General features: G+C 49.1%; 1 protein-coding gene across 5 annotated transcripts in view; it reads right to left on the reverse strand.

The window, feature by feature from the left end:
• Positions 1 to 4,099: 4,099 nt before the first annotated feature.
• The window catches only part of MORC2 (MORC family CW-type zinc finger 2), a 42,037-nt gene continuing 31,590 nt past the window's right edge, over positions 4,100 to 14,546 (reverse strand). Inside the window, exons 18-27 of one of the 5 annotated variants that reach the window (XM_035017383.1) lie at positions 14,267 to 14,341; positions 13,801 to 14,181; positions 13,079 to 13,210; positions 12,558 to 12,612; positions 11,997 to 12,138; positions 11,639 to 11,887; positions 11,453 to 11,546; positions 7,474 to 7,653; positions 7,279 to 7,341; positions 4,100 to 6,206 (exon numbers count right to left, since the gene is read on the reverse strand). In XM_035017383.1, the coding sequence (XP_034873274.1) occupies positions 6,138 to 6,206; positions 7,279 to 7,341; positions 7,474 to 7,653; positions 11,453 to 11,546; positions 11,639 to 11,887; positions 11,997 to 12,138; positions 12,558 to 12,612; positions 13,079 to 13,210; positions 13,801 to 14,181; positions 14,267 to 14,341 (1,440 nt within the window). In that variant the 3' untranslated portion in view covers positions 4,100 to 6,137. Of the gene's footprint in view, positions 6,207 to 7,278; positions 7,372 to 7,464; positions 7,654 to 11,452; positions 11,547 to 11,638; positions 11,888 to 11,996; positions 12,139 to 12,557; positions 12,613 to 13,078; positions 13,211 to 13,800; positions 14,182 to 14,266; positions 14,342 to 14,546 lie in introns of all 5 variants that reach the window. The other 4 variants (XM_035017382.1, XM_035017381.1, XM_035017385.1 and 1 more) reach the window with 4 other exon arrangements.

A 14,546-nucleotide genomic window follows, 5' to 3' on the forward strand; every position in this document is an offset into this window, starting at 1 on the left:
AAAAATGTCAACCTCCCATAACTTACATCTAAGTTAAATGCAATTATAATTTAAATCACAATGGAACTTTTTTATTTGGCAAGGATGGGGAAAAACTGGGTAACATGATCTTAAATTTCACTTAACAGGGGCGCTTGGGCAGTTCAGTTGGTCAAGCGTCTGCCTTCTGCTCAGGTCATGATCTCAGGGTCCTGGGATGGAGTCCCACGCTGGGCTCCCTGCTCAGTGGGGAGTCTGCTTCTCCTTCCTGCTCTGCCCCTCCTTCCGACTCTCTATCCCTCTCAAATAAATAAAAATAAAATCTTAAAAAAATAAATTTCACTTAACAATAAGTTCTAAGAATAGCCTGGAAAAATATTTTTAAAAAGAAAGAAAGAAACAGTGAGGGAGACTGATCCATCTAGATGCTCCTGATGCCCAAAATTCTAGTTTCAGCTGGGACCCCACTCCTCACATCAGAATCACCTGTCCAACCAATAACAGGACGTCTTCACTGACACGTCCAAGGAGCCACCAAATAGAATGGAATATAATGACCAAGGTTGTTCACTTAATAAATGGGGCAAACAGTGAATTCCCATCTGAAAGAAGAATCAAAGCTTGACTCTTGCCTTACCGCTTAAGCTAAAATTCCACAGGGAGTGGACACTTTTTTTTTTTTTTAAATATTTCAACAAAACGTAAGAGAATTTGGGGGGAAGGCAATGAAGAGGAAGGGAGAGGTTTTCCTAAGCATGATAAGAATCCCCAAATCCTAAGTGTTTACCTTTCAAGTAACACCATACACCAAGCTAAGGACAAACCAGTAGAAAATGGGCCAAGGTTGTGAGACACAAGATGCCTCAGGTCCTGGGAGAGGCCGACAGGCTGGCAAGCAGGCCAGACCTTCGAGGAAAATTACCTGGAGATGGCTATTTTACGACGTAAAACATGCAGCTTCCTTTCCAGGTCCTTTATCTTGCAGATATAAAAGCACCACACCGCAAAGTCATCTATACAAAATGCTTTCTGTAGTGGCCAAAAAAAAGTTGAAAAACAACTCGGGCTTAATACGCAGACGCCAGAAGAAAACAAAACAAAACAAAAAAACAACAAAAAACCCCACCCACTTTTCTGCTTGGGGTGTGGGCAGGCCATTGGATCCCCAAGGCCTTTCGCTCGCCCTAGGATGTGAAGACCCTGGGGCCGCCGCCCCCCAGCTTGCCCCCAGTCTGGCCGGGTGTGGCGGTGCTGCCAGGTCTCCACATCCCGACCCTGCAGCCAGCAGGCCTCGCGCACCTTAGTTTCCTCACGCGGCTTCCTCCCCACTAGCCTGCTCCCCTGCCCCACCGCCCCATTGGCGGGCTCGTCCTGTTCCCAGACGCATGCGCATGGCGCAGCCGCACACGTGCGTGCCGGGCAGCAGCATCGCGCAGGTGCTGTTACGTTCCCGCCTCGAGGGTCTGGAGAACTGGCGTAAGGGACGCGCTCGGCCGACCGGCAACGGTTGGCGGGCTGGAAGGCCGGCGCCGGGATGGGGCTGCAGCTGGATCCTGGCCGCGTCTTCTGGGCCAGGTAAGAATTTGCAGCCAGTTCTCCAGCCCATGTCGTATTGTGATAGATGGTTTAGAGCAAGAACTCAGAACTCTTTCCCTTCTAATAGTTCTCCTCCTACCGCAGCGCCCCACACCCGGTGACAGATTGGCCTAAAAGGTGGCATTAGGGAGGGCAGTGAGAGCCCAGAGCTTCGTTAGAGGAAAAGTGTAAAGGGAGGGACAGTAAATTCAAAGTGGTGAATTAGAGCTGGCCACGGCTTCCCAAACAACCGGCGGTTGCTCGAGCAGGAAGTGGCCCCAGCGAATCCCATGGAAGCACCTCTGCCAAGTCCAGAGGAGAAAGGGGGAAAAGATATGTCCATGTCCATCAGATCCTTCTCTCAGTGGTCTAAGTGTGCCCCTGCGGTATGAGCTCCCCCACTCTCTAGGCCTTGGCCGCCAACTGCTGGGAATGCCTGAATATACCTTAGGCAACCTACAGGGCAGCCCCGAAGGAGGCTGGATGGAAGCCCCGCCCCTCCCTACCCTTAGGGGATACTTTTGAAACAGGCCAAATGGTTAGGCAGCCATGAGGATGGCTATGGGGTAACACCCCCGGAGGGCCACTGAGTAAGCAGTGAAATGCCTACAGGTAGCTCGCAGGGACCAGTGAATCTTGGACACAAAACTTCAGGGTCAGGGCCACAAGGGCTTTGGACCTCCATTCCAGCTTCAGACCAGCCCTAGATTAGTGGCTATCTATATGGGCCTCTGAGTAAATTTAAGGTGGAGAACTAGCCTCGTGGCTTAAATAAGCCAGGATGGGCAATGATTTGTCTGAGGCCTTGTGAGCTAGAAGGAAAATTCTACAGGACCCACCAGGAGCCCTAGTTAGAAGACCGTGGGGTGGGGGGGAGATACTGGTCAGTATTTTGGCTCGTTGCAGAGTGAGATGTTCCTTGCCAGGGCCTTCCTCTGTCCAGTCTTTGTCTTGCTCACTATGAAGGGTGACCCCATTAGTGCTGAGAACAGAACGGTCTGAGGCCTCAAACAGGGCAGCAGAGAAAGCGTGTTCCCTTGGAGCTCTGCCTCCCTTGGCCAAGCTGGCCATTTACCTGTTCAGGGAACCAAAAGCAATGAGGTCAAAAGGAAGCCTCAGCGGTGCCATCTCCAACAAAGGCCAGACCCTCTAGTGGAATTCTGAGGATGTTTCAAGCACCTTAGTGACCATAGGTCCCTTATAGCCTGGCCCAGCTAGAACAATCTTCCGACAGGGACAAGTAACCAGGAGACACTGCCCACTCCAGTCAAGCCCTGTATTCTACGTAAATGGCAAAGAAATTTGAGCTTTATCACTTACTGGTCCTTAGAGCTAAGAACTCTTGGCTACCACTGCTTGAACCACAGGTCTGAAAGGCAGTTATGTAGATATGGGGAACTGGACCCAATAAGAGCAGCCAAAAAGTAGTGTCACTCAGATAGAGGAGGAACCAGGAAAGTTTTTCTCAACTATTAACCCATGCCTTCCTTGAGTAAACAAACACGTTAAACCTTTGTCCATGGGACACTTGGGGCCTGAAAGGGTCGTACAAGGTGAACATTTTCCTGAGGACTTCACCCCTTGGTTATCATCTTCTTTTTTTGTAAACACTTTTGTACAGAAGTCCCTAATCCAGATTCAGAACTACAGACTGCATCAGAGACACGACTGGCCAATGAAGGTGCTCAATCGTAGTTCAAACCAACTCAAAAATATATCACTTTTCTCCTTTCAGATTAGTACACAGGATGGAAGAGACTGCATACTGACAAGTGTGGTGGGGGCGGGGGCAGAATACACTGCTGCTAGGAGTTAAAGTTGGAGGTCTTTTCTGGACTGTATCTTAGTATTTTTAATATTAGTATCTACCATTTGACACAGCCGTTTCTCTTTGGAATTTCCCATACATACATATAGATCTGAGATAATAATACACACACTCATCATAGCATTTTTTCATAAATGTTAACCCAAATGTTTGTTAAGTAGGAGACTCTTAAACATCAGTACATCCAAGACAATGAAATGCTATGAGGTTGTGCAGAAGAAAAAAGTAGACCCATATGGGCTATTCTGAAACAGGTTCCAAGATACACTGAGTGGGAAACAGGCAGAAACAGAACAGATGTGTGCTTAGCATGGATATTCTTTTCAAGGAAAAACAGGGATCAAGGGTGAAAGGGAGTCTTGTTTTTCAGGCCTTCCAGCCTTTTGTACTGTTTGAATTTTTACTGTTATGCATGTGTCACTTAAAAACTAAAAGTCCCCATTGCTCTCATTCCTTAAAAACAAGCAACGCCAGGGCGCCTGGGTGGCTCAGTTGGTTAAGCGACTGCCTTCGGCTCAGGTCATAATCCCGGAGTCCCGGGATCAAGTCCGGCGTCGGGCTCCCTGCTCAGCGGGGAGTCTGCTTCTCCCTCTGCCCCTCCCCCTCTCATGCTCTATCTATCTCATTCTCTCTCTCAAATAAATAAATAAAATCTTTAAAAAAAAAAAAAAAAAAACAAGCAATGCTGTACTCATTCACCTTTTTGCAGCCATTATGCTATGGACCCTCAGGCCACAAACCAGCCAGACCACTCCCTCCTCCCAAGTCTTCAGAAAGTTCCAAGCAGTTCCCATCACATGGAAAGGGGAGGAACCCTGCACTTTATCTTCCCACCCAGAATGGCAGGAGCTCCGTCTGGGCAACAGGCTACATTCAGTACAGCTGTGATTGGATTTAAACAGCAAAGTGGGCACATGGAGTTCAAGCTAAAATGTTTTAAGAAGTTCAGCATTTCTGTTTCTGTGCGTGTTAAGGAAGGTGAATATAGAAAAAGATGGTGATGAGGAATAATCTGAAGACAGTTTAAAACCATAGTGGTAGAAAGAATGAAGTAGGAAGTGCTAGATTTTACTAACAGAAGAAAACAGACTGAATTCAGGAGTCTCACCAGTAAAAGTTTTATAGTATTGCATTTTGATTACAGGTATGTAAATAAAAAACTTGGGTATTACCCTCTGGTAAAAATGCAGAACCAACTTCCTTTAGATTAAAACAGTAGGTTTGGAGACAAAAATGAACCACATGCTGCCTGGGATGAAGAGAGCGAGGTGGACAGGAGAGGAATCACCAGCTCAAGAAACCCCTAGGCTCAGAGAATCTTCCAGAGGAAGAGACCAGGTTCTGAGTGGTATTTCCCCAAATAACCCTGCCACAGGGATGTGGTTTGGGGAAGCCCCAAACCCACAAATTGCAGGTGCTTCTGGACACATGCAGAAGTGGGTAAAGACTTCCCTCACCAGTGCCTCCCAGTCTTCTGCAGAGGCCAGAGTGGCATGTGGGCCTCTGTTGACCTGGAGTGGGTAGATGCCAGAAACACACCCAGAAAGGTTTGAATCACAGACCAGTGGTACCAGGCCATAGTTCTTGTGCCTCTAGAAAACCCAAAGTCCCCAACTATAGAGGAGAGAGAAGAGAGTTGGGGGAAATCAAACCAGAATTTTTCCAATGACCACTAAAGAGAAACAGCAACTCTTGCCTTTGTCTTTGACCCTGAGAAGTCACTTGAAGGACACAGCTGCGTGAGGCTGTGATTAGATGGGAGGGAAGGCATGGTGTGCTTCCTACAAAGCTGCCTCTGGAGTCCGTGTGGCTCAGTGACCCCCTCTCCTATCTGGCCTAGAGCAGGGACCGGTGAGGCCAGGCAGAGGGGAAACAGTAAAAACAGCAGCAGCAGGCTCTCCAGATCAGCCAGCACCATCTGAGGCAGTGTGCTCCCTCCAGACCCTGCCAAACCCACAGGCAGAGGTCATCACCAGATCAGCACCAGGGGCTCTGTCATAAGGAGCTTTCTCAAAAAGAATCCTTTGGAATTCAAACATTCATTCAGTGTGTACTCCACTAGAGTCAGATCTACTACTCAATCTGGACTCAAGTTTTTGAGGTGGGAAACCTCACTATCCATAGTTAACTGAGGAAATCACTGCCACAGGGAGAACTTGAACGGTGGATGGGGGAATTGAATGGGAGGATCTTTCTTCCCCAAGCTGTTTGGACAATGCCACAGCATGACTGACAGCTGTTTGGGCCAGCATTCATGTCCCTGACCTGAGAAGGGAGCTGCTCAGCACTGAGCCTCTATCCTGATCCACTGCCCCCAGGGGTCCCCCAGATCAGAGCCCCTAGGAGAAGCACAACTCTGGAGGGCTCTTTCCCTTATCAACACTGTTCATCCTCTAGAAGAGCTAAGCCCTGCCCCTGAAGCCTCTCTGACTTATGGATGTCACTGGGTTTACCATATCTTCAGGAGCCAAGAGAAGGAGCTTGGCGTCCTGGTTCTCTGTCCTTTGCCCAAGAGTCACCAAAAGAAAAATGTATGGTCTCATAGCAGGCGCAGCATCTTTTTTCTTTTAAAAAATAAATATTTATAAACTTAGGGAGGAAGATTCAAAGAATCAGAGTATTTTTCCCTCAAAAGCACAAATGTCTCATGTGAGTCAAATCAAGGTAAGTCCACCAACCCATGAACAAAACACTCCCCCCACCCCGAGAACTCTGCCTTGAAGGGCAGAGGAGCTGATCTTTGTCTCTGAGCCCCTTAGTCCCCCTTGGTGATCAGGTCCTCGATGTAGGCATCCAGCTCATCATCTGTGTTGATGTCTATGTCCTGGAATAGAAGGGAGCAATCAGCTAGGAGCCAGAAGGCGGTGGGCGGAGGGGGGCCACCTCCCCATCCTTCTCACAGGCAAAGGAGCCTGAGCCCAGAATCCCCAACCCCCTCCTCCACCCTTGCTGTCAGGCCTGTCCCATCTTGATCATTCTCCCCCTCCCCATCCTCTGTGCACAGATGACGCCCAGATTTCTTGCTCCTGCCCTGCCTTTACCCCAGGTTCCCGGTGCCTTAGATGTGTTGCAGACTTCTCAGACTCAGTATTCAAAACAGCCCAACTCCATCACCCCACCCCGGGTTGTGCCCATCTCAGTACAGGCTACCACCTTCCTTCACCCAGGGGCTCAAGACAAACCATTAGAATCACCCATTTCCTTCCTTCCCCCCAAATATTACAAATCTGTCTTTCTCACAGTCACCATCCAAGATTCAGGCCACCAAATCTCTCACCCAGATAAGTGTGGGAACCTCCTCACCCAAGCCCTAGCTTCTAACTTCCACCCAACTCCAGGACTTCCTACAACCAACCACGTAAGTATCTTAGGTTGCAAAAAGGACTGTGCCAAACGCCTCCAGGGACGGCCCACCTCACATAGGCCTGCCTCTTCTATCACCCACAAGTCCCTGCCTTTGACCTCAGGTCCTACTCTTCTCTCTGCCCAAAGCACTCACATCCAATCTTGTAGGACTGATTCTACTCTCAGCTCAAATACCCCCTTCTTAGAACATCCTAGTAAAGTGGCCTCCATGTTTCCTTCTCTTGTATTTACTTCATAGCACTTCCCCCCATCAGTAATTCTGTGCACCAGACTGTTGGGCCATGAGGGTAGGGATCTTAGCTTGCCTATCTGGTTCACCCGGTATCCACAGGACAGACACAGAGCAAGTCCACAGTTTTCACTGCCTGGGTGAAGGACTAAGACCCTACAGAGGCACTCCCCACTTTTGGGCAACCCAATCCCAATCTGGGCGTCATCTGGAAAAGCAAGAACTTCTTTCTGTTTTATGGCTTGGAGGATTCTCAAACTAGGTTGTAAATAAGATCTAAACAAGGGCAAAAATCTGATACCGTGGGTCTGGCTGGGATGAGGCCCAGGCAGCCGCACCACCTCCAGCCCTCCTGGTCAGGATGCTGTGCAGCCAGGGTTGGAACCACAGATTCCTGTGAGTGGGGAGAAGGGAGCAGGAGGTGCCCAGGCCCCCCTCCCTGAGACACCAGGTGGTCCAGCTGCAATGAGAGGGCTGCCTGGCTCACCTCCTGCACCTTTTGCAGGAGCGCCACGATGTTGGTCCTCAGCTTCTGCAGCTTCTCCTCTGTCTCTCGGAGCTTTCTCTCAGAAGTGCGCAGGCTCTCCTCGGAGGCCTTGGCCCGTGAGTCGGCACGGCTCTGGTAGGAATGGCACAGATTCTGGAGTCCCACTTCATACTGTTTGAAGTACTCTTTCTGTAGGGAGGGAACCCACAGGATCATTGCATGAACTTACAGGGGCCCCAAGGGTCCCTCTAGATTAGCACTAGTATCCCCACCCTGGCTCAGCACAAGGATGCTCAGTGTGAAGGGATGTCACACACAAGGGACAAGCGGGCTCTCTAGCTCCACAGTGGAAAAACCTGATGCCCATCTCATGGGGCTGCCATGAGAGGGAGATAGGATCACCCAATGTGAAGCCCTCAGCCCTTGGCAGACAGCAAGCTATTAGTGAGGGATGCCATTCCAGTTGGCACAAAAAGGACGAGTCCCTCTCCCAGCTCAATCACACCTTTCTAACTTCACCACAGTCCTCTCGGCAGCCCATTCCAAGTCACGCCCCACAGTGTAAGAACCAAAAGTTCTCTTCCAGAAATATTTATCAAGCACCCACCAGCAGCAAATACCTTCAGATTTGTGTAGTATACTTCTATAAGCAACATTAGAGCTTTTACTATCTTTCCTGAGTACCTGAAACTTCCAAAATGTGGGGTATAGTGATGGTAAACTATCAGTTTCTCTAGACATGAGGCTTTTCAAACTTTTAAAAGGTAGCAGGAACACTTGCTTCAAAAGAAATGTTACATGGAATCTAATTGTAAAAAAATTTGAGCAGTATCTATTTTCAAAGCTCAAATTTATAACATCATTTACTCTTAAGTCACCAATGAGAATAAGGCCATTTTGATGAAAATGAGTGGTTCTGGCTGACCACTGTAGTCTTATCAACTCATGTGTTTATATGCTTCTATAAAGATGTATGAGCTACTGGCATTGAGGGGCTCCTGAATGATTTTATTTTATTTTATTTTATTTATTTATTTATTTATTTTTAAAGATTTTATTTATTTATTTGAGATAGAGAGAATGAGAGACAGAGAGCATGAGAGGGAGGAGGGTCAGAGGGAGAAGCAGACTCCCTGCCAAGCAGGGAGCCCGATGCGGGACTCGATCCAGGGACTCCAGGATCATGACCTGAGCCGAAGGCAGTCGCTTAACCAACTGAGCCACCCAGGCGCCCGCTCCTGAATGATTTTAAAAAGCGTTACTGGCTCCTGACTGCTGTTTTTAAAAAGTGTGACTGGAAAGTACTTAACTGTGTCATTTACCTTACAATGTAGAGTATCCTATTAAACCAAGATGGCAAAAGAAATTTGAAGTTTTATGTAAAAAATTATGTTGGCAGCACAAAATAAGTGAGCAGACTCCAAAATATTAAAACTCAGTATATGATGTCTTGAGCCTATCATGTTAGTTTTTTAACTCTTTTATTATAGATTTACATGGTTATATTACTTTTTAAAAATATATATTTAAATCTAGTATTTGCAGGACTCCTGAGAACTTTATGGAACTCCTAGTCCAGTATGGTGGCAAAAAGGATGATCTTTTACAGACTGACAAGAGCATAATGAACATTAGACTCTGCTGTGTCCCTGACATTAAAAAAATTAGTTTAAGTTATTTTAGACATTACAGTCAGCAGACTATAAAGTTGATGCATTGAGATGATGGACTCTGAAAAACAAACTGAGGGTTCTAGCGGGGAGGGGAGTGGGAGGATGGGTTAGCCTGGCGATGGGTATTAAAGAGGGCACGTTCTACATGGAGCCCTGGGTGTTATACACAAACAATGAATCATGGAACACTAAAAATAAATAAATAAAAATTAAAAGTTGGTGCATTGGTGATATACCTTTTATAAGCATAAGCTAACAGACTTTTAGGCTCAGATGATCCTGGCTGTGTTTCTGGTCTGAGCAGCAAAGATCCCACTCAGGCTTCACTCTGAGTCTGACAACTTTAAGCCAAAATCAACAAATCTGACTGACAAGAGGATGCCAGGCCACCCTAGCCATCCTATCAGTGGTTTGTTCCTGGGATCTGCAGAGAGCACCTGCAACCTCAACAAGCGCAATAGTTGAGGCATGGAGCTTTCTGGGGACACTACCACGAGCTCTGCCATCCCCTAGCTTCCTTTGCCAACACCTACCCTCTCATCTCATGGGGAAGCAAGGCAGTACTAGAAGAAGGGCAAGACCCTTGTCCTAAAGAAGAAGTACCTGGGTTCAAATCTGGGTTCTATCACAAGACTCTTCATCTCTCTGAGCCTCGGTTTCTTCAACTCCTAACCTTTTTTTTTTTTAAGTAGAATGGAGACTTAAAACCCCATCTTTTCCTCTTTGGCAAACCATCAAGCACACAGCTGCCATACGAGGGCCCAACGTCTTGAACATACTAGCCCTGCAATTTCGATTTCTAGTTCTGTTCTCTAGAAACTCCTCCCTAGAAAACTTAAGCTATTCCAACCATAAAACTATCTATCCCACTCAATGAAAGACAACTCCCAGATCCCATATGCAGCCCCGGCCTTCCTACCCCTCCCAAGTGCCCAGTCCCCAATCTCCACCTGCCCACTGGACATCACCAGAAATGTAGGTGCTGGTGCTTCCAGCCCAACACATATCACAATTCATCACCTCTCTTACCCTCACCTTGTTTTCTCTTCCAGTTAACAGCTTTGTCATCACTTCCCAAAGGCCTGAGACATAGAGAAGCACGTGGCCTCTGCCTCCTCCCCCATCACTTGCCTCCAGTCAACAACCTCTGACATGGCCTTTTCACCCACCAGTCCACCCCCTCCACTCTGGCTCAAGTTCCTGTTCCCTCACCTCTGAGCTGTCACAACTGGACCTGCCCCCTTGCCCCTGCATCTCGCATCCACGCATCCCACCCAAACATACTGCCACAAGAGGTATCCTCTTAGGGCGGGGTCAGCACACTAGAGCCCCAGGCCAAATCAGCCTGCCACCTGTTTTTGTAAATAGAGCTTTATTGGAGCACAGCCATATCCATTCCTTTACAAACTGTCTACGGCAGCTTTCACGCTGTAATAGTGGAGTTCAGTAGTTACCACAGAGACTGTATAACCCACAAAGCTGAAAATATTTGCTAACTGGCCCTCTACAGAAAGTTTGTAGACCAGGTTCAAACTGACAGTTCCCCGAGCTCAAAACTTTTGCTGGCCCTTCATTTTATTCAAGGTTTAAACCACTATGCCTAAGACCAGACATTCAAGACGCACCATATCCTGGCTCTCAGGCCCTCTTCTTCCCTCAATGCTCACCACACAGCCTGCTGCCTTGACTTGGGAACTTTCATCCCTCTGACCCCTTGCTCACGAAGTCCCCCTACCTCAAAGCTTCCCTGTCACTTATACAGACACTTCAGACTGCTGCTCTCTCCCCTCCCAAGGCTGCCACAGCCCAACCACCTGCTTCCACAGCACTTACTGCTCTCAGTCTCATGTCCAACTACTGGTAAAAATTCAGTCTCTATTGAATCCTACGCCACTTGGAGGCAGGACTCTCTTCTGCTGCTCGTTAAGAGGTCCAGCACAGGGCCTGTGCCACATCAGCATAATTAACACCCAGTGCTTACTTTCAAGACATCTCCACCTCGCTCTAAGAGTCAAGTTTTAGGTACTTTGAGCCTAAGTTCTTCACTGTTGCCTGGGACAAGTTTAGTCCCTCTGCTGGGGTAGAGGAAAAAGGATATACTCATTCTAAAATGTCAAACCAGGCCTGCTGTCCTGAAGTGAGGACTCAGCCCCAGCATCTTATGGTTGTGGTTGGCTTCTGCACATCACAGTCATATCCAGCTAGGGGGGGGGGGGGGGGGGGGGGGGGGGGGGACACAACAAGGGCTGGCAATCACAAAAAGCATGAAGCTGACGGGTCATGCAGAATAAAAATAAAGGTTAGGCCAAACTCACCAGAGGAAATGATATTAGCTCATCTGAATTCATAGCACTAAGTTCCTTCTTGGAGATGGGGAAACTTGGAGGCAGAAAGTACCGTAAACAATTCCTAAAGAAAGAAGAAGGTGGGAGCGGAAATTCAGAATAGCAAGAACAAGTGTGGAGAGCCACAGCTAGCCCCAGAGTGGGAAGACACATTACCGTAGGATCTGGACAAGCAGGTCAATGGTCTCGTGGTTGGTGCTCGGGGCAGTGGTGTCAGGCTCTATGCGGATGCAGTCAGAAGTAGAGGGCTCTGCCGTGGCTACAGCCTGCTCGGCCACCACCACCTCCTCCTCCTCCTCCTCCTCCTCCTCCTCCTCCTCCCCGCCCTCCTGCTGCGTGTCGGGGCTCTGATACTCCGGAGAAGGGGGCTTCATCAGCCGCACATCCTCACTGCCTTTCTCCACCCTAGGAGGCACACAAGCACTTGTTTCATGTGTGCCCCAGGTCTGGGTGGCCAGGGATAGACCTCCCCCTGGCCTGGCCAACTCTGTCAGCTTCTGGAAAGGGGCATTACCAGCGGTCTCTCGGAGTTGTGTCTGTGGGCACGTAGTCAAACTTCACCTTCCACCGCACCACATGTTTGCCCACCTCCACAGCTGTGACGCGGCCTGTGTACCACTCCCTGTTCACACGCACCTCCACATGCAACCCTTTATCTGAAAGAATGAGGATGGAACGGGAGTCAGAACACTAACAAAGTTCCCCACTCAGCCAGGGCCACCTTGAGAGAGGCGGTCCCAGGATCTGCAGAGACAAGAACCCCTAGATGCTTGCCTGTACTTTGCCAGGAACATGAAGCCCAGCCACCCTGATCTCCTTTCCCCATCTGTTGTGAGGGTGCCAAAGAGCAGCAGGATGAGTGACTGCCAGAGGTGCAAGCCAAGAAATTTGTGCTAAAAATACACGTAAGGGTGTGCTATCTTCAGAATTCTTCTCGGGATCAGACTTGGAACCATTGCTGCACAAGAGCCCAGAGCCAGGAAAGCCTTCAAGAGCCTTCAGGATAAACAGTTGCTGGCTAAGGGGCCCCACTACCCTTTCCCCCACAGGCTGCCAGGTACCTCCCCAAACTCACCTTTCTGAGCCCTCTTAAGATCAGCTGGGTCCTCTTCCCCAGCACTGTCCGAGAGCTGTAAGGAGAACAGAGTCTGTTAGAACCATCCCCAGTGCCCCCGAAAAGCAGATTTTTACATGACTGGCAACCCAGGGTCATTAGCTGTCACCTCATGTTATCTTATGTGACCATTTACATCTCCGTGTCTCACCAAGAGCTGCTCTCCAAAGCACTACCTTGAGTATCTACCCTTCTGCCACCTTTATAAACAAGACAGTATGCAAAGGAGTGTCACAAACACAGGGAAGCAAAGGGTTTCGAGCCTCCCTGATATGTGTGTGACCTCCATCCTGTGATGAGAGCCAGAAGCCAGTCTCACTCAGAAGCCTACCTGGCGCCATGTTTCTAAGTCATCTGTGTGACTAAGAGTCCTATAGAGATGAACTGGGCTTCTGGAAGGCTCAAATCACAAAAGATAAACAGAGCTGGTGCAGACTGCAACCCTGGGGAAGGAGGTTCTAACCTCACCTGGTACCACCTACCTCATTCAAGTCCTTCTTTTCCTCCTTCACAGCAAACTTGCCCCGCTTAGACCTCTCCTTCCTCCTCTCAGCCTCCTCCTCAGCTTCTTCTTCGTCAGAGACCCCAAGAGTCCGCTTCCGACCAGGAGTGGTCTACAGCAAGAGGAGAGGGAATGTGAGGAGGGGCCGTGTCAGCCCTTGAAGTACAGGAAGGTTCCATCTGGCCTAAAGGAGCTGTTCCACTTGTGTGCTTCTCCGGTCCCCCAGGGCTGAGCCTCCCGACATTACTCCGTATACAGCAACCTCCTGATCCCTGTGCCCACAAGGACCTTTGCTCAAAGCTGTCGTAGGGGGAGCCTCTCAGTTTACTTCTCCCTTAGCCTGCCTGGCCAGCCAGCTGTGACCTCCCTGAGACATGCTAACCACTGTTGCAGCCCAGCAAGGCGGTCACCAGGCTGCCAACCTACACCTACACCACAGAAGCTGGTGGAGAGGACTCAAGTATATGGCAGACCAAAACTTGAAGGGAGCAGTGAAGAGCTCCCTGGACAGCAAACCAACTTGCTCTGTGCCCTGACCAGATCAAGTCCCTTCAGCTATTGAGACTCCTCCTCAGGGGCAACAGGAAGCTTTAGATTTGATGATCTCCAGTGAGGCTCCCCCAAAACAGCTTTGACACAGCCTGATTCCATTCCTACACCACTGAGGGTAGACTCGGGGCTGGAAGAGAAAAAGCATCTCACTGGGGAGAGTTTACTGGGTGGCTCTGGCTTCTTGACCACTGGAGTCTTGATGGCTTTGGGAGCTGGGACCTCCCGAGGGCTCTTGGAGTTGGGTAGCAGAGATGGTGACAGTGGCTGCACCACAGGGGTGGGCCGGGGCGCGGTCTTAACCAGTGTGCTAGCAGGCTTTCGGGGTGCCTCGGGTGGTTGCAGCAGCCTGGATGTACTGGCCTCCTCCCGAGCTGCCAGGGAAGGAGGCTTTGGGGTACTGCTGATGACAGGAGCCTTTCGGGGCTGGCTGGCTGGCCTGGGAGCTTGTAGGGAAGGGGGTCTGCTGGGGGCATTCTTGATCACAGCAGGTAAAGGAGGTGACCGAGGTCGCTGAGGTCTACGTGCAGGTTCCTAAAAGAGAACCGGAGAGAATGAGAACACTGATCCTAGCACAAGACACCTAAGGAAAAGCCCTTCCCCCCGTCCTGGGCTTTACCTCAGTGGAAGGTCTGGTGGTCACTTCCAAAGGCAATTTCTTCAGGTCAGCTTGGGACCGGATAGGTGTAGTTTTCTGCACAGCAAACATGATGATGAGGTTGTTTGCATATGTTGGTACATTCAAGCAAACTCTCTGGATCCCTACTATGTGTCTGGGACAATAGGCACATAAAAAAGAAAACCTAGGCACAGTCCTACTATTTTAAGACTCCCATTCTCACTAGGAGACAAAAAATACAAGACACTATATCATCAGCAAACTACAGGATTCTATGTGA

The sequence above is a fragment of the Mirounga leonina genome, unplaced genomic scaffold (genome assembly GCF_011800145.1).
Source record: "Mirounga leonina isolate KUSES-001 unplaced genomic scaffold, KU_Mleo_1.0 Mir_171, whole genome shotgun sequence".
Lineage (NCBI taxonomy): Eukaryota > Metazoa > Chordata > Mammalia > Carnivora > Phocidae > Mirounga > Mirounga leonina.